The sequence below is a fragment of the Podarcis filfolensis genome (assembly GCF_964270895.1).
Source record: "Podarcis filfolensis genome assembly, chromosome: 13".
Lineage (NCBI taxonomy): Eukaryota > Metazoa > Chordata > Lepidosauria > Squamata > Lacertidae > Podarcis > Podarcis filfolensis.
In genome coordinates, this window is record NC_139615.1 from 35,275,131 (window position 1) to 35,300,569 (window position 25,439).

At 47.4% G+C, this 25,439-nt stretch overlaps 1 protein-coding gene and 1 long non-coding RNA gene across 7 annotated transcripts in view; one reads left to right on the forward strand and one right to left on the reverse strand.

Annotated features, from left to right (window-relative positions):
• MPP3 (MAGUK p55 scaffold protein 3) overlaps positions 1–25,439 on the reverse strand; it is an 81,098-nt gene that overhangs the window by 26,631 nt on the left and 29,028 nt on the right. For 5 of the 6 annotated variants that reach the window (XR_014541014.1, XM_083583068.1, XM_083583069.1 and 2 more), the window contains exons 9-12: positions 15,805–15,879; positions 14,441–14,637; positions 7,810–7,874; positions 2,833–2,853 (exon numbers count right to left, since the gene is read on the reverse strand). Coding sequence is in view for 5 of the 6 variants with exons in the window: in XM_083583068.1 (XP_083439194.1) it covers positions 2,833–2,853; positions 7,810–7,874; positions 14,441–14,637; positions 15,805–15,879 (358 nt within the window). In the remaining variant the exon portion in view is untranslated. The remainder of the gene's footprint in view (positions 1–2,832; positions 2,854–7,809; positions 7,875–14,440; positions 14,638–15,804; positions 15,880–25,439) is intronic. The other variant, XM_083583070.1, reaches the window with a different exon arrangement.
• LOC310748254 overlaps positions 24,103–25,439 on the forward strand; it is a 90,692-nt gene continuing 89,355 nt past the window's right edge. The window contains exon 1 of the long non-coding RNA XR_014541252.1: positions 24,103–24,162. This is a non-coding gene — a long non-coding RNA (uncharacterized lncRNA). The remainder of the gene's footprint in view (positions 24,163–25,439) is intronic.

A 25,439-nucleotide genomic window follows, 5' to 3' on the forward strand; every position in this document is an offset into this window, starting at 1 on the left:
TCATGGGCCAGGAGTCAGCTTCGCCTGCTGAACAGCAGCCTGAAGCGGGAGACTGACTGAACTACGGGGTGCGTGTGAAGGCCCCTGCCCTGCTTCTCTCCACCTGGCTTAGGGGCCTGACAGACTCTATAAAGGAGTGCTACTGCTGCTGTTTGTGGCATATGAAACACAAGAGCAGTCAAGTACAACATTCCTAGACAGCACATGTTTACACATGGGGAGGAATGTTTGTCCAACCAGCAGGTAAACTTCCTGTTTCCTTCTGGGCTAGGACAGACTTCCTCTGCATGTGACTAGAGGTGGGTGTGGCCTCACCTGTGCAGGTAACGACAAAAGCACAGGGCAGGGCAGCCATCTCCCTCTCTTTAACCACATGCATCGAAGAAGCAACATCTGCTTAGCCAAAGATGCTCTCTTGGCTTCCCAAGAGAGGACAAAGGGACTGTCTTCTTATGAGATAGTTTCTAGGTATATGTTACTTTTCTAAGCTAAGTCTGCCTTCTGGGATCCTATTGTGAACAGAATGATGTGTGAGTAAACCTTTTTATACTTTTATAGAAGACTGTGTCGTGTCTTATCTTTTATGAGGGAATAAGGGGAAAATACCAGAACAGTTATTATAGAGGCTTTAGCGAGCCTGAGCAAACGCATCCGCTGCAAGTTTAAAAAGGGGAATGTTACTCTGCTAAATTGTGAACTTGTTAACACAAGTTGGAAAGGCTATTATCAGACAATATAGCCTCTCCTGCATCCCTGAACATTCCCACACTGCTGGGCAGAGAGGACTCCGTTTTTTGGTTTTTTCAAATTCCTTTTATTTTTTATCTGTGTCATTTTAAATTGTGGTTGATATTAATACTATATTCTTAGTTTTAGATTTTATTATTTATGTGGAAATTGTTTTCCATTTGGCTGTGTACTTTTATGTGTTTTATTTATTGTTTATGATTTTTGTTATGTTGGTAATTATGTAAATCTTGTCATGCTGTAAGCCGCCTTAAGCACTTTTAACTACAGAAAGGCGGTGTGTAAATAAAACGATGAATGAATCAACGAATGAGAAGGCGGAAGGACTCCACCTGCAGCTGATCAGGACACAGAAAAGGCACTGATGATAACCACCGGGCTCCGGGCTTATTAAACAGAGCTCTCAGCAGCAGTCAGTTGTTGCTGGAAACAATGCCCGTGGTTCTGGGTCCTTCCTTGTTGCTTCCTGCTATCCAACTGGACCTTTGGTTTTGTGATCACCTGGATTCCCTGACCTCTGGACTGCCTAACTCTGTATGTGGATTCTGCTCTCGGGCAAGTGTTCCTCCCAGCCCCTGCTAGCTCAGCAACGGGACTCAGACTGGGGCTACGACAGAGCCGGACCCACACTCTCTCTCCCCTCTTTAGACTCACAGAAAGTAGCATTCAGAGGTATACACTGTTAGAATTCCTGCTCCATGATTGCAGTCATGGGATTTTTGTCTATCACATGACGGTTTAGCTTTTGACTCCACAGAGTGGGAAGTGACAGAGGCAGGATGTTTGTGTTACTGTGTTCCATGAAGTGGAACTATTGTCCTTTGTTTTTTCTCTTTGCTGTCTGATGCTAGAGAGAGAGTGAGCCATGTTGCAGTGCTCCATGTGTGTTTATATGTAAATAAAGTAGATGAGCCAAAATGCTGAGTTGCTGAGGTCTGTTACGCAACTGCGCAAACTCTGCAGATCCCTAAATCTGCCGGTGTTGGTTGGCATCAGTCGCTGTGATGTTCAGGCTGAAGAAAGCTTTTGAAGCTCCCGAACGAAAGACCAGGAGGGAGAGAACATGCCAGTCGGGCATGTGTCTCTGCCAGGGTCCTACTCGAGTGTAGGCTGAACTCCTGACATACACATCCATGTTCCTGTCCACTGTGTAATGTGGCAGCACTTTGATAAAGGTGAAAAATTAGCCCTTCTTCACACTGCAGTTACACCAGGGAACTCGCTCCCACCAACTTGGATGGCTTTAAAAAAGGATGGGGCAAATTCGTGAAAGAGAAAGCTATGAGTGGATAGTTGGCAGGATGGTCACGCTCTGCTTCCACGGCTGGAGGAAGCGTCGCTTCTGAATGCCGGTTTCTGGAAAATGCAGGAGGGGAGAGGACCCACTCGCAGGTTTCCTACAGGCATCTGGTTCATAGCTGTCAACTTTTCCCTTTTCTTGCGAGGAATCCTATTCAGAAGAAGGGAATTTCCCTTTAAAAAAGGGAAACGTTGACAGCTATGATCTGGTTGGCCACTGTGAGAACAGGATGCTGGACCACTTGCCGGATCCAGCAGGCTGCTAATGTTCTTGCATTTAAATATTTTGCAGAATCTCAAGGCTATTCGCATGCACACATTCTTTCTCTGACATGGGAGGGTACAATCCTAAACCCAGGGGACAAGGCAGAGCTTATCGCTGACCAAGCTGGTGTGGGATGAGGCAATACTGCACCATAGGAAGCAAAGTCATGTGTGAAGCACCCTCCTCCAGTTTTCTTTTCATTTTAAAAAAAATCATGTTTCTAGTCTCTATGCTTGCAGAGGAAATTCTGAAAACCTCCCCATGCCCACCCTTTCAAAACTATGCTATCACCTCCTTTGTGTCCAGTTGATTTATTTGGGGGGGGGGGATTGGAAGCAAAACCAATGACAGAAAACTGTACCGACAAATGTACATATGGCACACAAACTATTCTGAGCTTCCTGTAATCTGGATCTGCTTCATGGTTGGCTTTGGTCGGAGAGGGCTGTTTTATTCTACAAGCTCTTTACGTGCAGAGAAAGCCACTGCTGGCTCGCTCCAGGAACAGGCAGTGAACCTACCTTTCTCAGAAGATTGATCGTCTGAGGTCAGCGTGAAAAGACAAGAGGCAGCAGAGTTAAAAGGAGGCCAAGGGGGGGAAAGTATTCCAAAGCGTTAGGGGCACGTGCTCAAATTCTGGCTCTCAGTGGGGAAGAGCCATGGTTTTGCAGTAAGACAAAAACTGCTCTGCGTGTAAAAGGTCCCAGGCTGAATCGCCAGCATCTCCGAGGTTAGTGTAGACAAAGCTGTGCTAGATGGACCAATAATTTGACTCGCTATAAGGCAGGTTCCTATGTTCCTAGTGTGCAAGGAAGACCTCTCAAACATGTGGACAGTTGCACGGGGAGATACCAGCAGCTTCTCGATTGTTGCCGTAAGTGTAACAGAGGAGGCTGTGTGTCCACATGGAACCACCAATGCTGGAGATCCTTGGAGTAACCTTTTCATTCATTGCAAGTACTTTTGGCCTGCTTAACAACCCTCCTTCCTTTGTTGGACAACAGATGCTGCCAGCTGAGAGGCTCAAGGATGGTTAACACTTGGTGGCCAATTTGCACCATTATTTGGACATGCTGTTCACATAGCCAGAACACCCTGAGTTCCCTATTCTCGCCCGCATCCTGCAAATGCTTCAGTTCAGGATGAATTGCACACAGCAATGCGGGCTTTGGAAACGAGTATTTCAGTTGCCCTAAATCAACTGAGATCAGAGATTAATGTGCCCGTCTGGCTTACAGTTGGGAAGCAAAACTAGAAATGGTTTTTACACGGTGCATGCATCTCCCTGAGGCTTTTGCAACAGCCAATATTGTTTTAACTGCAATATCTGATAGATTGGGGTGCATCAACAGCAAACTCCAGTGCTGCAAATCTTATAAAAACAAAGGTGTTAGTAGATAGGAATACAGTTGTACCATGGTTCTCAAATGCCCCGGAACTCGTATGTTTCGGCTCCTGAATGATCGAAAACCAGAACTGAGTGTTCCGGTTTTTGAACGTTCTTTTGGAAGCCGAACGTCCGACGGGACTTTACACGGCTTCTGATTGGCTGCAGGAAGCTGCACTTTGAAAGTCGAATGTTTCGGAAAGCCCAGGAGGACTCCCGGGCTGAATGCCTGAGGGCCCCAGTCCTGACACTCACCACCTAACCTAGGGCGGGGCATGACAGGCCTCATAAGGGCTGCTGCTGTGGCTGCTGCCCACCAAGGACAGGGGTATTTTGGGGAAAGTTTTGTTGGGAGTTGTTACTGTTGTTGACAAAATTAACTTTTTGTATCTTTATTTTTATGTGGAAATTGTTCAGTTTGGTTATGTAGTTTTTAATGTGTTTTGTTTATTTTTATGACTGTTTTGCTATATTTGTAATTATGTAAATCTTTTCATATTGTAAGCTGTCTTGAGCTTTGTTTTAACTGTGGAAAGGCAGCATACAAGTAAAATAAAATAAAATAAGTCAAACAGACTTCTGGAAAGGATTCTGTTCGACTTCCAAGGTACGACTGTATAACCTCTGAGTAGACACACCTAGGACTGCACTGTTTAAGCGCAATTCAAGTGAATTCTTTTTTAAATAAATCATTTTTATTAATTTTTGCATATGTTTTCCAAACAAAACTTCACATCATCCTCATTTTGGCTATTATAGCCTGAGACTTCCATCAATCCTGTCTAATGCTTTTCAAATTTGCTATCTAATCTTGTATTTTATTATTGTAATTAATGCTTTTAAACTTCATTTCCTAATTATTTCCTTCCTAAATCATTTTGCAATAATTTATATAGTCCCCCTTACAAAACTTCTCGTAAACCTACAAGCGATGTTACATTAATGCAATTGTCTTTCAAATAAGTCAAGTGAATTCTAGATGTTTTTGTTCAGATGAGCATATCATGGCTTAAGTAGGCAATATATGAATTAAGTCTTTTCTGCATGCATGCAACCCTATGAGCCACAACCGGGCCAGGAAGTCTCTCTACTAACCACCGTTTTCCAGAAAACTGGGGAACTATTGTTACCCTGCTTCAAAACAATTTAGGATATTAAACCAACTTCAAAGCACGGCTTAAGATCCCAGCTTCTTCCAAAGTTGGTAACCAACTTTGGTTTCCTCGGCTTATTATACAAAGATAGGATTGTCGAAACACATTCAACAGCAAACGCTTCCCTCCCATTATTGGGATTTTAAAGTGAGGAGGGCATAAAGGCACTGAATGCTGTTAACATACTTACACTGGCATGGCTGAAGAGCTTTTGTGTGCATGAATATATGTACTTATTATAGCCGCGTGAAAAAAGTTGAATATAATTATAATTGGTGTTATATCCATTCAAGTCGCTCAGTTTGCCTTGCGTTATATTCACAGTGTAAAAAATTAATTGTATGAAACAATGCATTTCAAAATGTGGGAAATATTTCTGCTAAAAAGATTCCACTTCCAGGGGTTATGCAATGCTTCGTTTTTAAACGCAAAGAAGTGCTGGGATTTGGGGCTGCCTGAAATCCAGATGTGCAGGGGGTGAGTAGAGATGGTCAAGGAAAAGACCAGCTGCCCGTGTCTGTTGCATGCTAGCTGCAGGGCTGAGAACACAGGGCTACATCTGGGCATAAAGCAAACTCTGGGCTCAGGACTGCCCCATCTCAGCCCACGCTCCAAAAGTTCTCCAGAAGCTTGTCAGTCCCACATGGGTCTCAAAGCATTCACGAAAGCAGTCATCACACCACACAGGACCAAAACACTGCTTCTACTTAATTCAGAGCCATTTCACCAAAACACTATTGAGACACAGTAGAGTGTGGCTAGCTTAATCCAAAGGATCAGGCGGGATTAAAGCAGCAGATACTCTAAACCTCTGAGGACCCTAGGTGTAGGGGCAGACTCCCCTACAAAATAAATTTTAATCGTCCAGAGTCTTACACATATAACTTGCACGCGCACACACACACACACACACACAACTGGCATGTGCAGAGGTGGCAACTTCGCCAAAGATTGAGGGGGCCCACCATCACATGTGTCACATCACACATCACATGTGTGTGTGATGTCACACACACAACATTGCATCATCGTGAGGAGGCCAAGTGAGGCAGAGCTTCAATACCGGCAGGTCCACTTCCTCTCTCACGATCAGCCTCCTTCTACGGCAGGAGAAGGAAGAGCCAGTCACTGAAGCCACGCCATGTTTGGCTCCACGCTCAGCCTCCTCCACCCCCTCAACATTTGGAGGGCCTAGCCCCCCTCCCCAAAGATATTGGGAGGCCATTAAAAGCTTGACCCCCTTGAGCTGGCACCCCATGGCAACTGTGTCTGAACCTCCTTCGTCATTGGCTGAGCTGCTGTGATATCACAGCACGTCAGTGTAAACATTCTAACTGCTGAAAGGGAAGGACCAGCCGTGGAATGTGGGCAATCGGTGCCGCTCCTGCAAGGGAAGCAGAAGGTTGCCTGGAAAAGGATAAACGCCTCACATGCAGCGTCATGACCATGGGTCAGCAAACTAAGGGCTGCGGGCCGAATCAGGCCCAATTGCCTTCTAGATCCGCCCCACTGATGGTCCGGGAATCACCACGTGGATCACCAGCGCATGCGTTCTTTCCCTCTCCCTCACATGGCAACGCTTTTCTCCTCAGGGACGGAGCAATCTTGTCCCACACCAGGCGCTGTGAGTCGACTCGCCCGCCTGCCTGCCTCAGCAGGGCAGCGCTGTGAAGGGGGCATATGATGCCGGCTGACGGCTGCTGCGTTTTCCTCCTGCTCCTCCTCCCTCAGTCCGTCCTTCCTTCCTTCTCCACGCCCCTTTTCCACGCTGCTTCCTCATGCGCTTCCTTCGTCGCCACCTGCCTGCCTGCCTCCCTCCCTCCTTCATTTCTCCCATGGTGTTCAGGCGGGTTGTTGTGGTGACCGCGGCCACCGCTTGTGGGTTGGCAGGCAGCTCTGTCTTCTTCTCTGCCTCTCAGGAAGCAGCAGCAGGGGGTGGGTAAAAGCTCTGGCGACGCCCCGGTTCCCCTACCTCCATCCGCAGCTCCTTCACCAGGGCGGCTGCTTCTGTCTTCACCACCCAACGCAGCCTCCTACCCTGCCACAGCACCTGGCTGGCTGGAGAAGCCCAACTGCGGCTATTGGGACGACAACTGGGACAGGTAAAGCGAAGCATCTTCAGGCCTCTTTGCGGGCGGGCGAAAATCGTTCATTTCCCCCCCCCCAAAAAAAAATATAGTCCACCCATCCCCCACAAGGTCTGAGGGACAGTGGACCGGCCCCCTGCTGAAAAGGTTTGCTGACCCCTGGTCTTGACACTGAGCAAGGCATCAAGTACACAACAGAGCCTTCCTCACAGCCCACCAGATCTCCAGGAGAAGAAGAGTTTGGATTTGATATCCTGCTTTATTACTAACCGAAGGAGTCTCAAAGTGGCTAACATTCTCCTTTCCCTTCCTCCCCCACAACAAACACTCTGTGAGGTGAGTGGGGCTGAGAGACTTCAGAGAAGTGTGACTAGCCCAAGGTCACCCTGCAGCTGCATGTGGAGGAGCCGGGAAGCGAACCCGGTTCACCAGATTACAAGTCTACCGCTCTTAACCACTACACCACACTGGCTCTCAAGACAGATAGTGCCTTGGTCTTATGACATCATTGGGCTGCCCTGCTAAACTTACCAGGCCTGCATGGGCCCTGACTGCGTGCGCAAAGAATAAACAGTTGCCATTAACTCACAGAAGTGTGTGGAGGCCATGGCACAATAGGCCCTCTTTCGCAAAGAGCTACCTTCCCCATATTCCTTCTTACCTCCCCCACAGCGCTACACTGCGGCTGTTGTACCTGAATGGCAAGACACAGCCGTGCTTCAGGCTCCCGGTGTCTCTGCACCTTTCAAGGGACGGCACTGCAAAGCCTCACAAAAGAAGCCCGGTTTGGGAAAGAGAAAAGAAAAGCCAGATGTAGCGGAAACACAAGCCACACTAAACAAACGAGGGAAAGGTTTCGGGGTGACTCACAGAGAGGTTTTGTGACGCTTCTGGCGTTGTGCAGCGCTCCAATGGTCCTTCTGTACATCAGACGCCTACATGGAAAAAAGAAAAACACAAGAGTTTATCAGAAAGGGGGCGGAGAAGAGCTCAAGGAGAAAGCCTCAAACCAGAGAGCTGGAATGCGCTCGTTGCGCTCAGTTCCTGCTGAAATCAAACGAGCTCAAGGGCCAAATCACACGTTACTTTGTTCAGATTTTAATAATCATAATCACCACCACCACTCGAAACTCCCAAAGGAGAGGGAAGCAGCTGTGGGGGGTCCTGATCCAAAACAGGTTCCTGATCCAGACCGTTTCCCGAATTAAGACACGCATTGGTGCATTTCACCTGCCCCCCCAAAAAGGGGTCTCTGAGCTTTCTACTGAGAAGCAGTTCTGAGTGACCAGAAACTGCCAGGTTCTCCCTCATCTATTTGATGGCTTCTGCTGCAGTGGGGAAAAGTAGAGATTCAAAGCTGCATCTGGGTGCTGGTGTGGCCATCAGCCTATCAGAGTTTTTAGATATAACAGTCCTAGTCTGGCTCTCTAACTACAGCGTTGCACTGGCTTCCAATGCAATGTACAGGAACCTCAGGGGGCCAAATGCAGCTCTCCAAGCACCTCTGTCTGGCCCTTGGAACTGACTCCGGGCTTCCCCTTTCCCAGGCCGCAACCCTCTCTAGCCCTGCTCCAACACTCCAAGTACTCAACTAAATCTGTTTCCCAAACTTGGGTCCCCAGCTGTTTTTGGACTACCGTTCCCATCATCCCTGGCCACTGGTCCTGCTAGCTAGGGATAATGGGAGTTGTACTCCAAAAACAGCTGGGAAGCCAAGTTTGGGAAACACTAAACTAAATCTTTGCATGAGTGCGAGGATTAGCACGAGAGGAATGAGGTTTCCTCCCCTCCTCGCCCTAGTGTGTGACCCACACCATTCCCAAATCTGTTTTGGAAGGTTGGGGAAAACTGCAGAACAGATTTAGGGGGCATGCAGGAGGAGGAGAATGTTCTGTTGTGCAAGAAGAAAGCCTTGCAGTGAGAGAAGATTCACATTAGCACTGCACTGAATGCAACCCCAAGTATTTTCTCCAGGCTCAAATGTGACCTTGAACTCTGATAATGTACCTTGCTTGCCTGGACAGAGTAGTGTTTGTGTGCATGTGTGCTTGTAGGTAGGCAGATCCAGCTTATGGCACAAGGGTAAAAAAAATTATACATTTGTTGCTCCACCTGCTTTTGCCTCTGGCTCCGTCCAACACTTGCAGGTGGCCCTCGGAAGGTTACCCAGGTGGGAAATGTGGCCCTTGAGCTGGAAAAAAGGTTCCCCACCGTGGTGTAATAAATAATTCTGCTGCCTGTTCACAGAACCGTTCCTCCCTTTCTCAATTGTAATGTACCCTTCAATGCATCTCTCCCTTTCCTCTTAAAAGAAAAAGAAAAAGCAGGTACAGAAATCTTGAATCTTCTGGTTGTTCCTTTCCATGGCGTGCCTTCGTAAGAGATGGGTCACGTAGGAAACGGAACACGCTGGCCGCATAATCAATAGCTTTATATCTTGTTCCAATAAAATTATCTTGATAAGATGAGATGAGGTCTTAATCCTGCCCCCCACCCCTCGTTCGGACAGTCACTCCAGAAGGCTACCCTGGTCGATGGTATCGAAAGCCGCTGAGAGGTCGAGAAGAATTAGCAGGGACATTTTTCCTTTGTTTCTCTCTCGACAGAGGTCATCATACAGGGCGACCAAAGCAGTTTCTGTGCCAAAACCGGGCCAAAACCCCAGCATCAGTAGTGTGCATGGGTTTTTACAAGGCACGTCCCTGCCCCCACTGTCCTTGCTGTCTAAAAGAGGTGTGCATCAGGGATGCAAAGCAAGGAAGGATGCTGATTCTGGATGGAGTCTCTTGAGTTTTGGGCTCCAGGTGCAAGCGTGACTCATTGTTTCACACACCATTCACTGTCCAAGCTTACAACAGCTCTACTCCCACTACTGCACACAGTCCAGTCCTGCACCACTGTGCCCCACCTCCAACCATCTCCTTGATGCTTCTCAAAACCCCTCATTCCTTGACTCCCCATCATTGATTCCACATCCCACATCCCTAGTACATTAAAACAGCCTCTCTTTAGGAAGAAGAATGGGGAGCTTTCCTTGAGAGGGACATGGGTTGCCTACAGCTGGAGTTGGATGCAGATCCCATCCCTGGATCTGTTCTGTAAGTTATTATGATGTAGGGGCTGGGAAACCCCAATCAGAAGGGTCTGAGGATAAGGAAGAAGAAGACCACAAGGTGCAGGAATTATCCCCAGAAGATGCTGCTCTGCCATGAAAGTGGGACACCATCTACAGCAGGGGTCAGCAACCTTTTTCAGCCGTGGGCCGGTCCACCATCCCTCAGACCATGTGGTGGGCCGGTCTATATGGGGGGGGGGGGAATGAACGAATTCCTATGCCCCACAAATAACCCAGAGATGCATTTGAAATAAAAGCACACGTTCAACTCATGTAAAACACCAGACAGGCCCCACAAATAACTCAGAGATGTGTTTTAAATAAAAGGACACATTCTACTAATGTAAAAACATGCTGATTCCTGAACCGTCCATGGGTCAGATTGAGAAGGCGATTGGGCCACATCCAGCCCCCGGGCCTTAGGTTGCCTACCCCTGATCTACAGAAAGTCGCTCTGTCCTTCTTTTCAGACTCGTATTTCTTCACTCTCTGTGGAGCAGGAAACCCCCTAGCTCTGCCAGAGTCAGTGCCTAAGAGCCAAGTCCAGCTCCTTTAAAGCCTCGGCCCAGTATACCTGAAGGAGCGTCTCCACCCCCATCGTTCAGCCCGGACACTGAGGTCCAACTCTGAGGGCCTTCTGGAGGTTCCCTCACTGCAGGGAACCAGGCACAGGGCCTTCTTGGTAGTAGCGCCCGCCCTGTGGAACACCTTCCCATCAGATGTCAAGGAAATAAATGACTGACTTTTAGAAGACATCTGAAGGCAGCCCTTTTCAGGGAAGTTTTTAATGTTTGATGTTTTATTGTGTTTTTAATATCCTGTTGGGAGCTGCCCAGAGTGGCTGGGGAGGCCCAGCCAAAATTTTTATTATTATTACTATTAGCACAGTGGGACACAGCTAGAAACCCCGAGCTGCATGCAGGCCATGTCAACCAGGGATGGAGAACCCTTAGAGGTTGTTGGACTCCAACTTCCATCAGTCCACACCAGCACGGCGAATGCTCAGAGTTGATGTGAACTGCAGCCCAGAGACGAACCATAGGGCCAAGAGTTCCTAATTTAACCCCCTGTGGGTTACAACTGCAGCTACGTAGGATTCTCTGTGCACAAAAATGGAAAGAAACAGAAATACCCACCCAAGAAGAATGGACAAGCAAGCTGATGCAGAACTGGCAAAGTTAACAGCTAAAATAAGAGAACTTAATGATGAAGCTTTTGTGGAAGAATGTAAGCCCTTTTCAGATTATTTAAAGAATGATTATTACATGATGAACACGCAAGCAAAATCTGAAAAATGAGCAACAGAAGGGTTTAAAGATGACAGGAGTTTGGTTCAGGTTGAAGAGATAGAAGACAGCGTGCAGCAGAGGGAGAGAAACAGGAAAACATGGGGTGGGAAGTCGAAAAAAAGCGAAAAAGTTTTTTATTGTGTATTGAAATGTATGTGTGAAATTTTGGAAAACTTAATTTTAAAAAACAGGGGGGGGAGACCCTGCGGGCTCTCCTGACATGCTGAAGCAACATCCTAGCCAGCTGCATGTAGCTGTTGTTGTTGTTGTTTAGTCATTTAGTCGTGTCCGACTCTTCGTGACCCCATGGACCAGAGCATGCCAGGCACTCCTGTCTTCCACTGCCTCCCGCAGTTTCGTCAATTTCATGTTGGTAGCTTCGAGAACGCTGTCCAACCATCTCGTCCTCTGTCGTCCCCTTCTCCTTGTGCCCTCCATCTTTCCCAACATCAGGGTCTTTTCCAGGGAGTCTTCTCTTCTCATGAGGTGGCCAAAGTACTGGAACCTCAGCTTCACGATCTGTCCTTCCAGTGCATAGCTTGGAGCTGTCCGTGGTCCTGCTTTCATGCCTAAGCTCTAGGCAGGTGCAGGAATTCAGACCCAAGACTCCAAACTGGCTTGGTTCGAGTCACGTGCAAAGCCTGTGCATCGGCAGGTTTGTTCAAGGGGCAAGAGTCCAAGATAAGCCAACAAGCAGCTGACTTCTTATTTGGATTCAGAAGGCAGATGGGAAGGTCCAGAGACTGCCAGAGGGTATGTGGAGCCAGGGGCAGGTGTGAGGTTGGAGCCCTGCCACAATGCAAGGAACCACATTGTCAGGGAACTGCCATCAGCTCAGAGGCAAGAGGTGGAAGTGCAGCTGAGTTACAGGGAGCCTCCCAAGATCGTGAGAAGCAGCACTTCCTCCGCAGAGGCAAGACACCGTACATGAGCAAAGTGGGGGGGAGGCAGGTCCCCTTTTAGCCACGCCCTCTCTGCGCAGTAGGTTTATAAGCAGAGAGGGGAGGCATCGGATGGGGGTCAAGAGACTACTCTGCTGGGGAAAGTTTAAGGACCGCCCACTCTCAGATTCTGCTAGTGACTGAGCAAGACATGGAATTGAGACGTTCTGCACTGTAAATGTTTTTGCACTAATAATAAAGCCTTTGAAAAGACCAGTGGGGATCTTGCCTGTTCGCTCTCGAGCAACCACGCCGGCAGGCATAACACACATGAGTAATACGCTGTGAGCCATGTGGCAGGGCCATGGCAAGGACCTGAAGAATGCACAGCAGTAATGGTGGAGTGAAGAGCTTGCTTTGTGGGGGCCAGGACTGTAATGCCCCAGTTCCACCCCACCCCACGCCAGGACAGCTCTGGGAACAGGCTGCATTGGTCCTCTTCCTTGGTTTTCGTTGTCTGCAGCCACTGCAACTCTCTTTGCTCCTGATCCTTGTCAGTTAGTTCTGACTGTTTACGTTGCTGCAGGCAGAGGGAAGGAAGAGCTGTGCAAGGACTTAGCACGCAAAAGGAAACGGTGTGATTTAAGGCAGAAGGCAGCTGCTCTGCCGCACGCCGAACGTTTGTTTCTATTACCATCGATTTGTTGTTCCCTCCTTTGCACTAAAAATCAATTTTTAAGAAGAGAAAAATTCATAGTGGCAAGTCGCATCTTGCCTTTCAGAGGAGATGGATCCTTTTTCCGTTCTAAGCCCCTCGCAGCTGCTGCAGCTGCTGAGAGGCTTAAGAGAGAAGAGAAATTTGGTGCTGGCGATAACAGCGTTAAGCTTTGCACAGGTAGCTGAGAGGATCAAGCTCATCTGAAGTGGCTGAACACGTCGCTCCTAAACCTATTTGCTCATACAGGGCCTCTGAGACTCAGATGCAGAATTTGCTGCCTTGCAAAGAACGGGTGGGGAAATTGTGGCCCTCCTGATGTCGTTGGACTCCAACTCCCATCAGCCCCAGCCAACATAGCCAATGGTCAGGAATGATGGGAGTTGTAGTTCAGCAACATCCGCAGAGCCACAGGTCCCTGATCACTGTTGCATAGGACATAGCACTGTCTGTGTTACCTTTCTTACGAACAGCTAAGATTATGCTAAACAAATATTTTAAAAGAATATTAAACCACCACAATATTAAAAGGAGTAATTCATAAAACAATCAGTGGAATTGAAACAAGCATGAAGCAGCATAAGAGCGAAGTAGGGGGGACTTTCAAAGCCCAAGAAATTAAAAAGCTCTTTAGTAAAGGTAAAGGGACCCCTGACCATTAGGTCCAGTCGTGGCCAACTCTGGGGTTGCGGCGCTTATCTCGCTTTATTGGCCGAGGGAGCCGGCATACAGCTTCCGGGTCATGTGGCCAGCATGACTAAGCCGCTTCTGGTGAACCAGAGCAGCGCACAGAAACACCGTTTACCTTCCCACCAGATCTATTTATCTACCTGTACTGGTGTGCTTTCGAACTGCTAGGTTGGCAGGAGCAGGGACCGAGCAACGGGAGCTCACCCTGTCGCGGGGATTCGAACCGCCGACCTTCTGATTGGCAAGTCCTAGGCTCAGAGGTTTAACCCACAGCGCCGCCCGCGTCCCTTAAAAAGCTCTTTACTTGGTACCAAAGCAACATAAAGGCAAGTCTCCCTAGGGAGACACTACTAAGAACATTTTTTTCCCTGGACTGAACCATCAGTTGATGGGGACGACTAAAGACGACCCCCTGGTTAAAAGATCTTGGAACAAACTTCGCCAACCTGATCCCCTTCAGACAGTTTGTGGTTTTGCCCCAGTGTGGCAAAGCGTGGTTGGTCCTCAAACCAGGAAGCCCCAACCACAGTTTAATCCTGCCTTGAAGAGAAACAATGGTTTGTACAAACCATAGTTTGTCACATTTCAATGAAATGGCCAATTATAGTTTGCCACAGACCAGAAGCAGAAGCTCCTCGCCACCACTTCCCCTCTCACTCAAGGGAAGGGGAGGAGGAAACATGAGAGCTTGAGGTCCATCACAGATTTGTTCTTGTAACAGGTCACTATGGTTTGTCATCACACCTGCACAAAGTTTTGCGCATGCTTTCTGTTACTAGCCCAGGCCCACAGACACACACAACTGACCAACCTTTCTTGAAACTGCTTTGAGGGGATCAGCCCTGCCCGGAGATTCGTGTCGCCCACACGTTTGGCCTGCCACCACGTCGGGTCGTCCTGGCTCACCACCTCCAAGATGTGCCTTTTCTGAAATGGCAGTCCGGCCTCCTGGCATGGGATCGCTTTGTCCTCTTTTGGGTTGTAGGAGAAGAGGGCTCTCATGAACACCTGGGAAGGAAGGAACATTACATCCAGTGCTACATGAGAAAAGCTGCAAATTTTGTATCGTCCACAGGATTTAGCACTCTCCAATTATTAACAAAACTAAATAAACATCACTGGTTCTCAAAATGGCTGGCCAGACAGAGAGAACATATATTAGCCCCCCAAAAAAATTCACAACACCCATTCACAACATGTGAATTTGTGGGGCCATTTCAGTTATTAAAAATATTTTACATGAATAATGTGGCCTTTGGGGTGGGCCTAAAGCAGTTAAAGTGGTTTTAGACAAGAGGAAACACTTACCACGGGGGAGGGATGGTGACTTGTATTATAATCATCATCATTATCATTATCATTTATTTATACCCTGCCCATCTGGCTGGGCTTCCCCAGCCACTCTGGGCGGCTCCTAACAAAATATTAAAAACATGATAAATCATCAAACATTAAAAACTTCCCTAAACAGGGCTGCCTTCAGATGTCTTCTAAAAGTCAGATAGTTGTTTATTTCCTTGACAACTGATGGGAGGGCATTCCACGTGGCGGGCGCCACCACCAAGAAGGCCCTCTGCCTGGTTCCCTGTAACCTCACTTCTCACAGTAAGGGAACTGCGAGAAGGCCCTTGGAGCCGGACCTCAGTGTCTGGGCTGAACGATGAGGGTGGAGACGCTCCTTCACTTTCATTCCCTACCTCTCTTTCCCATCAAGAATAGTAGGTGTATAGGCCTCACCATGCTGAACTACAATTCCCAGCATCCCCTGACCTTTGGCCATGCTGGCTGGGGGCTGATGGGACCTGGAGTCCACCAACACCAGGAAGATTCCATATTCCTGTGTGACATTTTTTAAGGGAAAAATGTGTTATGGTGGCGGCAGTTTTTCTTACATTGTTTTTCAAAAAAAAAAACACCTTGCAATCTAGAAAAACCAGACGATTTAATGCTAGTGGCGTTCTAGGAATATTCTGGGGGTGGACACTGGGTGGACAGGGAGCTGTTAGGAAGAAGTTGAAGCAATATTTTTAAAACAGTCCATGGAAAAAAAGGAATCTGCTACTGCTAGGGGGCAGGCTCACACAAGCCACAGCAACACCGCTGTCCCCCAACACTTATGTTCAGAAGAATGTCTGAACAGGCCCAGTGTCCTCGTATGCTGGCAAACTCCCTTACCTTGCTTTCCTTCAGGCGATCTTCTTCTTTGACAGCCGGGATTATTTTCAGCGTTATCGACCCCTGGGACTGCGCCTAAGAGAAAATAAGTCTGCGTTGTCATTTCTGTGGAAAACCAGACTACGTCTGCAAACACTGCTTGGGTCACTTTGATGCTCGATACTCAGGGACATCGAAAATTGGCATACAGAGAGGCGGGCTGTTGGCCCACCTTGTGAAGTCTTATCGACACGGACCAGTATCGTCTCTCAAAGGTTTCAGCCACGAATCATTCCCAGTTCTTCCCGGAGACATCAGTGGCTGAACCTGAGACCTTCAACCTGCAAAATGTGTGTTCTGCTGTCGCGTGACAGCCTTTCCCTGAAAGCAACGCGTTCCTGCGTTTCTAGATTTCTAGATCTCTGTAGATGAGTCAGGGGCATATATGACTCATCAGCAAAAGGCAAAAGATTTGTGCAAGAGCTGAATGCTGAGGTGTCAAAGTATAGTGTTGTCCCCAGCGCAGGTCCTATTCAGGGAAGACCCACTGCAATTAGTGGATCCAAGTCACCCAGGCCAATTTACTGCATTGGGTCTACTCTGAGTAAGTCAACCACTGGATGCAACCCATGGCCATCATTTTTAATGGAGGGAGAAAGAGGGAAATTAGAAATCAGTGTGGCATACTGGGTAAGGTGGTGAACTGTATCAGGGAGTCTTGGGTTCGAATTCCCTACTTTGCCAGGACGTTTTCTCTTGAAGCCTTGGGCTAGTGACTCTTAATCCAGCTAGCCTACCTCTCAGGGGTGGAGAACAAAATGGAATGTGCCCTTGGATGACATCCTGGATTTCTTGGAGGAAAAGTAATGTGATGGACAGGTTATATGGCATTTTCCCTATCATTTCACAGCTTGGAGTGAAGATACTTTGGATTAAGCCATGCCAGCAAGTCTTTGACCACTATCTGATTTTATTTCAATGGATTCTCTGCCTGGCCTGCTTTCAAAGCAGATCTCCACCTTTGTTAATATGGTGCTTATGATTACATTTGGTTGGGGCTGCTTTGGCTACCCTCTGCCTACCGTGAGACTCAAATGCTGACGTGTGTGTAACCTGCAATTTGGTTCTGTGATTTGCATCCTTTTTTCCCTTTGCAGGAAAAGGCTGCAGCTAATTACTGATTGATTGATTGATTGATTGATTGATTGATTGATACATATCCCACCCATCTGGCTGGGTTTCCCCAGCCACTTTTGGTGGCTCCCAACAGAATATTAAAAACACGATAAAACATCAAACGTTAAAAGCTTCCCGATACAGGGCTGCCTTCAGATGTCTTTGGAAAGTCAGTTGTTTATTTCCTTGACATCTGATGTGAGGGTGTTCCACAGGACGGGTGCCACCACCAAGAAGGCCCTCTGCCTGGTTCCCTGTAACCTCACTTCTTGCAGGGAGGGAACTGCCAGAAGGCCCTCGGAGCTGGACTTCAGTGTCTGGGCTGAATGACGGGGGTGGAGATGCTCCTTCAGGTATACTGGGCACAGGATATGCTTTTGCTTGCAAAAGGTTCCATGGTTCAGTCCTCAACATCTCTAAGTAAGGCTAGAAAAGGCTCCCACCAGAAACCTTGGAAGAGGTACTGCCAGTTAAGTGTGGACAGTACTGAGCTAGATAGACCGATGATATTAACAGCTTCTTAATTCTGCACAAGCTCAGAATTTAGTACTGGCTGCAGGAAACAGCACCTTGACAATCTCCTTCCTTCCTTCCTTCCCTCCTTTCTTTCTTTCTCTTTCTTTCTTTTTTTCTTTCTGGTTTTTGTTTGACACTTCAAACTATTTACAAGATGACTAAATTGCAGTGAAGACCGAGAAGAGGGGGACAGAGACCAGATGAATTTTTTTGTATGATCGTGGTCAGCTCATTATGGAGTATAGAAATATCAGTGGCCACTACCAGAGTTGGACCAAGACTTTCAGGAACCTGAAGCAGACCTCAAAATGGTGCCCATCTCCCTGCCAGGGAAAATCTACATCAGGAACAAGAAAGAAAGACACTACGATTTGCTGCCCCTGTTCATCCTGCCACCTGAGGCAATCGCGTCATAGAATCATAGAATCATAGAATCATAGAATAGAATCATAGAATCATAGAGTCCAACCCCCTGCCAAGCAGGAAACACAATCAGAGCACTCCTGACATATGGTTGTCAAGCCTCTGCTTAAAGACCTCCAAAGAAGGAGACTCCACCACACTCCTTGGCAGCAAATTCCACTGTCGAACAGCTCTTACTGTCAGGAAGTTCTTCCTAATGTTTAGGTGGAATCTTCTTTCTTGTAGTTTGGATCCATTGCTCCGTGTCCGCTTCTCTGGAGCAGCAGAAAACAACCTTTATTCCTCCTCTATGTGACATCCTTTTATATATTTGAACATGGCTATCATATCACCCCTTAACCTCCTCTTCTCCAGGCTAAACATGCCCAGCTCCCTTAGCCGTTGCTCATAAGGCATCGTTTCCAGGCCTTTGACCATTTTGGTTGCCCTCCTCTGGACACGTTCCAGTTTGTCAGTGTCCTTCTTGAACTGTGGTGCCCAGAACTGGACACAGTACTCCAGGTGAGGTCTGACCAGAGCAGAATACAGTGGCACTATTACTTCCCTTGATCTAGATGCTATACTCCTATTGATGCAGCCCAGAATTGCATTGGCTTTTTTAGCTGCCGCGTCACACTGTTGGCTCATGTCAAGTTTGTGGTCAACCAAGACTCCTAGATCCTTTTCACATGTACTGCTCTCAAGCCAGGTGTCACCCATCTTGTATTTGTGCCTCTCATTTTTTTTGCCCAAGTGCAATACTTTACATTTCTCCCTGTTAAAATTCATCTTGTTTGTTTTGGCCCAGTTCTCTAATCTGTCAAGGTCGTTTTGAAGTGTGATCCTGTCCTCTGGGGTGTTAGCCACCCCTCCCAGTTTGGTGTCATCTGCAAATTTGATCAGGATGCCCTTGAGTCCATCATCCAAGTCGTTGATAAAGATGTTGAATAAGACCGGGCCCAAGACAGAACCCTGTGGCACCCCACTAGTCACTCTTCTCCAGGATGAAGAGGAACCATTGATGAGCACCCTTTGGGTTCGGTCAGTCAGCCAGTTACAAATCCACTGAGTGGTAGCATAGTCAAGACCGCATTTTACCAGCTTCTTTACAAGAATATCATGGGGCACCTTGTCAAATGCCTTGCTGAAATCAAGGTAGGCTACATCCACTGCGTTCCCTTCATCTACCAGGCTTGTAATTCTGTCAAAAAACGAGATCAGGTTCGTCTGACATGACTTATTTTTCAGAAATCCATGCTGACTATTGGTGATCACAGCATTCCTTTCTAGGTGCTCACAGACTGTTTGCTTAATGATCTGCTCCAGAATCTTCCCTGGTATTGATGTCAGACTGACTGGGCGGTAATTATTTGGGTCCTCTCTTTTCCCCTTTTTGAAAATAGGGACAACATTTGCCCTCCTCCAGTCTGCCGGGACTTTGCCTGTTCTCCAGGAATTCTCAAAGATGACTGTCAGTGGCCTCACCTTGCCTAACGGCCCTATCTACTACCCACAATAACAATGTTCTCCTTCCACCGTCAGAGGCATATGGTCAGTTGCCAGGAATCACAAGAGGGGAGTCTGCATGGGGCTTTGGCTTGATCCAGAAGGCTTTTCTTATGTCCTTATGACCCTTCGCAACTAGCAACCGCAGCGGGGGAAACCAATGCACTGAACAATCCAATGTATGTTCAATTGCACCATTTCCACAGGTTACAAAAACCAGCTCACCTCGACAGAGAACGTGGCGTTTTTAGAACAGATAACACATCCCCTTGTCAAACGGTGTTGGGAGTTTTCAGGTTCGGCTGTTACATTCTGAACGGCAACAGGTATTTTTCCTGGGTTCTTTTTGTCCCGGGGTTGGGGTGGAGGAGACGGACAGGGTTTTTTTGTTTTTATGTGTGGGGTTTTGGTATTAAAACCGCATCTTGCCTGCACCATATTCCCAGAGCCTGCTAAAAGCAGACGACTGCCGCGAGGCCTTGAAAAGAGAGAAAACCGCAGGAAGGTCTCTTTGTAACCTGAAGCTCTTTAGCAGAGCTTAAACGATTCTTAAGTGCTTGAATGAGGTTCCTGAAAGTTACAGGTTCCCTTTGTTGTGGAACCTAGGGAAGGAAGAGAAAAAGGCACTTTCCCCTCCTGGACTGAAAGAGAGTTCTGAACAGTTTGGCTCCCTTTCCTCGCAAGACTCTGAGAACATTAATTGACCCATTCAAAGGTATCATTCCACTTTGCTGTCTTGTTTCCATGCTAGGTGGTAAAAGATGAAAGGATGTTCCACTTCCCGTTGTGGCACTTAGCTCATTTCCCAGCTCCTTCAAGTAGCAAGTGTTCAGACAACCTCTTTATGTCACACTGCAAAGCATCGCCTAGATTATTAACAGCACACATTTTTAGGCCATGCTGCATCACAGAATGATAATAGATGTGAGGTGGGGAACCAACCGCATCATTGTCAATGCAGAAGTAAATTCTATGGAGCACAGGATTGCAGCTTTAATGGGCCATCAATCGCTTAGACTAATCAATTTGGGGGGCGGGGAGAAATCAATTGAATGATTAAAGTTAACAAATTAATATTAATTTGGCAGCATAGTTTTCTTTAAAAACAATGATACAGTCATACTCATGTTACATTTGCTTCATGTTACGTTCTTTCAGGTTACGTCCCGGGGTGACCCGGAAGTACCGGAAAGGGTTACTTCTGGGTTTCGCCACTCGTGCATGCGCAGAAGTGCAAAATGACGTCATGCACATGCACAGAAGCGCCGAATCGCAACCCGCAAGTGTGCAAATGCGCCGCTGCAGGTTGCGCTCTTTTCATGTTGCGATCAGGCCTCCGGAATGGATCCCGTTCGCAACCAGAGGTCCCAATGTAATTATAATACAGTGGTACCTCGGTTGTCAAACAATCTGTTCCGGAAGACTGTTCGACTTCAGAAACGTTCGACAACCGAGGCGCAATGAACGGTCGGCAAATTCATTTGAGGAAATTGACCATTGCGCCTCGGAAGCCATCCAACTTCCGAGGCACGTTCAAAAACAGAAGCATTTACTTCCGGGATTTCAGCATTCGAAAACCGAAATGTTCAACCAAGGTACCACTTCTTTTTACAAAACCCTGGAGATGGCAAGCCCTTTCTTCAGGAGAAGGAAGGCTTTTTCTGCTCTACCTGCTGTGATTTTACCACTGCCGATTGACTTAAAATATATCTTGCTTGCTGATTGTTCTACAATATCATAGAATCATAGAACTGCAGAGTTGGGAGGGACTCCGAGGGTCATCTAGTCCAACTCCCTGCCATGCAGGGATCTCAGTTAAAGCATCCATGACAGATGGCTATCCAACCTCTGCTTAAAAACTTCCAAGGAAGGAGAGTTCACAACCTCCCAAGGGAGACGGTTCCACTGTGAAACAGGTCTTACTGACAGAAAGTTTTTTTCTTGATGTTCTCATAATCTACTGGATAGTTTTGTTGTTTTAATATGCTCTTCAGCACTGGGGTGGCATCTCTGAGCCAAGAAGAGGTACATAAATAGATTGTAATAGAAGTTGAGGTAGAACATGATTTTTACGTGCACCATAGCAAATGGTTTAGGTCCTTTGCTCCCATCAGAAAGTGATGTTAGGAGCAGATTGTATATCAAGACCCTTCTAACCCCTGTATCAAGCAAGTGTTACAATACAGTGGTACCTCCGGTTACAGACGCTTCAGGTTACAGACGCTTCAGGTTACAAACTCCGCTAACCCAGAAGTAGTACCTCGGGTTAAGAACTTTACCTCAGGATGAGAACAGAAATCGCGCAGTGGTGGCGTGGGCGGCAGCAGGAGGCCCCATTAGCTAAAGTGGTACCTCAGGTTAAGAACAGTTTCAGGTTAAGAACAGACCTCCAGAACGAATTAGGTTCTTAACCTGAGGTACCACTGTAGACGCCCGGCTAAGTTCCTGGTGAGGTGATCGCCTGGGTGAAGGAACGATTAAGAGGAACGAAGGACAGTAGCTCTGTGTGATACAGCGAATGGGTGGGGCTGCGTGGGGCCCCTCCTTAAACTCACAGGGAGCCTCTCATTCCAAACTACAGATGGGCAATTCCCCTCCGCCCCCAACTACCTCAAGTTGATCTAGAAATGAATAAAAGAATTCCTGGAGGGGCAGAGAGGGATGCGTAAAGAATTCTGCTTATTTTCCAAGCCTGTCTGAGATAGAAAAAATTCTAAACTCAGGTGTAGAAGAATTAATTGGGTGGCTCTAAAACAGGCATGAGGGATGTGGGTGGTGCTGTGATCTAAACCACAGAGCCTAGAGCTTGTTGATCAGAAGGTCGGGGGTTCGAATCCCCAGGACGGGGTGAGCTCCCGTTGTTTGGTCCCTGCTCCTGCTAACGTAGCAGTTCAAAAGCACGTCAAAGTGCAAGTAGATAAATAGGTACCGCTCCGGCGGGAAGGTAAACAGCGTTTCCATGTGCTGCTCTGGTTTTGCCAGAAGTGGCTTAGTCATGCTGGCCACATGACCAGGAAGCTGGACGCCTGCTCCCTCAGCCAGTAAAGCGAGATGAGTGCTGCAACCCCAGAGTCGGCCATGACTGGACCTAATGGTCAGGGGTCCCAGGATGTGATCAAAGTTATTCCACGACAGGCTTGGAAAATCCCACCTCAAAGCTTTTAAAACAGGCAAAGGCAAACTCGGCCCTCCAGAGGTTTTGAGACTACAATTCTCTGACCACTGGTCCTGTTAGCTAGGGATGATGGGAGTTGTAGTTCCAAAACATCTGGAGGGCCGAGTTTGCCTATGCCTGCTCTAAAAGCTCTGAGGTGGGATATTCCAAACCTGTCATGGAATAAGTTTGATTGCATCCTGGATAGCTCAGCTGGTTAGAACATGGTGCTGATAACACCAAGACTGCAGGATCCATCCCTGTATGGGTCAGCTGTGTATTCCTGTGTATTCCTGCATTGTGGGGGGCTGGACTAGATGATCCTCAGGATCCCATTCAACTCTACAGTTCTACGATTCTTTTCCAAGGATGGGGAAACTTTTGCTCTTCTGATGTTGCTGAACTACAACTCCCATCATCCCTGACTGTCTACTGTGGTGACTGGGACTGTCGGCAGTTAGAATCTGACATGGGGAGAGCCCAAGGTTTCCCTTCCCTGGTCTGCTCTGAATAGAAGCAGAAGATCTCTTGCACATAGCACTCCTTTCCAGCCCTGTTATGGGAGGTTTCAAGTCCTCTTAGCCAGAGATGCTACAGACTGAACTTCGAACACTTCTGCCTGCAAATCATGACCCATCTGAATGTCCTCCCTTATTTTTCGCAGATTGCACAATACTTCCCTGGCCCCAATTTGAAGGGGGCGGATGACTTACAGAAGAAATCAAACACCCTTACGATGTTCTCCAGAACATCTCACTTTTCCTCCCCTTTGTAAAGAGTACTTCCTGCTTTTTCCCCCTAGTTCTCTTATTTAAAGAAGAGGGAGAAAAAGACAACACTGATGATTCAGGTGTCCTTGGCTACTCCACCATCTCCCAAGGCCAACTTTTGTAGTTCTTGCTTGCTTTCAGAAAGAGGCATTTGTGATTTCGGTGGTAATTACAGCAGCACCATCAAGGATCGCATTCGGGTTGCTTTTTCGGTTCCCTTGCGTAGGAGTCGCCGGGCACGTCATCTCCTCCTTGGCACAGAAGAAGCGTGCCTTGTGATGGCATAATTAATGCTGTGCCAACACTGGCAAATTAAGTGGCTCTGTGCGCCGCCAGGATGACAGGAGAGTCACGTTCCCGATTAGCAGTCTCCTCTTCTGGAGAGGAGAGTGGAATGTGCTGAGATCCAGCAAATGAAACAGTGGGAGCCCTCTTTAAGTTTGCCATCACCACTTTGAAGTTGTTCCTGCCCAACACCTGGTGCCACGTACAATGTCAGATGTAGGGCAAGGGGGTGTGGCCTTCCCCAAAAAGTCTTGGAAGCCATTTGGCCCAGAGGTTCCCCACCCCTGTCTATGAGAAAGAGAGAGAGAGATGGCAGGGAGAGAAAACAACTCTTTTAATATGGGTCTTGCCCCTTGCAGTTTTTACAAGTTCTTGCATTGCTAATAATTAGATGATCATGTATTTTTAATAATTAAATCATAATTGAATCATCACATAAATACATATATATATACATATATATATATATATATATATATATATATATATATATATATATACACATGCAACCCCAGAGTCGGGCATGACTGGACCTAATCGTCAGGGGTCCCTTTACCTTTACCTTTTTATGTATGTATATACATATACATACGTACATATATGCATATACATACATAAAAAGGTAAAGGTAAAGGGACCCCTGACGATTAGGTCCAGTCATGCCCGACTCTGGGGTTGCAGCACTCATCTCACTTTACTGGCCGAGGGAACCGGCGTACAGCTTCCAGGTCATGTGGCCAGCATGACTAAGCCGCTTCTGGCGAACCAGAGCAGCGCATGGAAACGCCATTTACCTTCCCGCTGGAGCGGTACCTATTTATCTACTTGCACTTTGAGGTGCTTTCAAACTGCTAGGTTGGCAGGAGCAGGGACCGAGCAACGGGAGCTCACCCCGTCGCGGGGATTCGAACCGCCGACCTTCTGATCGGCAAGTCCTAGGCTCTGTGGTTTAACCCACAGTACCACCCGCGTCCCTTATATACATACATACACACACACACACACACACACACACAGCGGTACCTCAGGTTAAGAACTTAATTCATGCTGGAGGTCCGTTCTTAACCTGAAACTGTTCTTAACCTGAAGCACCACTTTAGCTAATGGGGCCTCCTGCTGCCGCCATGCAATTTCTGTTCGCATCCTGAAGCAAAGTTCTTAACCCGAGGTACTATTTCTGGGTTAGTGGAGTCTGTAACCTGAAGCGTATGTAACCTGAAGCGTCTGTAACCCAAGGTACCACTGTATATATACATACGTGTGTGTGTGTGTGGCCCTAAAATTAAATCATTCTGTTTGATTAGCAACTATTGTTATCTTTGCAAAAATTCCACAGCCCCAAATATCAGTACAGTGGACGCTCCATGCGGGAGGCACGTTCGCAACCCGCGGGTTGCTGTTCGGCACTTCTGCGCATGCGCAAGCACCGAAACCCAGAAGTAACCTGCTTCCGGGTTCAGCGCGGTGCACAACCCAAAAATGCGCAACCCAAAGCATCTGTAACCTGATGTATGACTACCTTTCAAAGTCAGTTAAACCAATTCAGTGATTAATTGTACAGTCCAATTTGTGTCTATTCAGAATCATGTCCCACTGTGGACCTACAGTACAGGCCAAACCGTATCTACACAGAAGAGCACCCTACTGAATTGAACAGGGCTTACTCCCAGGTAAATGTGGGGTGAGAATCGCAGCCTTCCTCCCAGGTAAATGCGGGGTGAGAATCGCAGCCTTCCTCCCTTAGGCTGCTATCCTGTATGTGTACGAACACACTTACCCAGGAGTAAGCTGCATTGAACTATGTGGGACTTGCATGCATAAAATTGAGATGTAAACACTGGAACCCT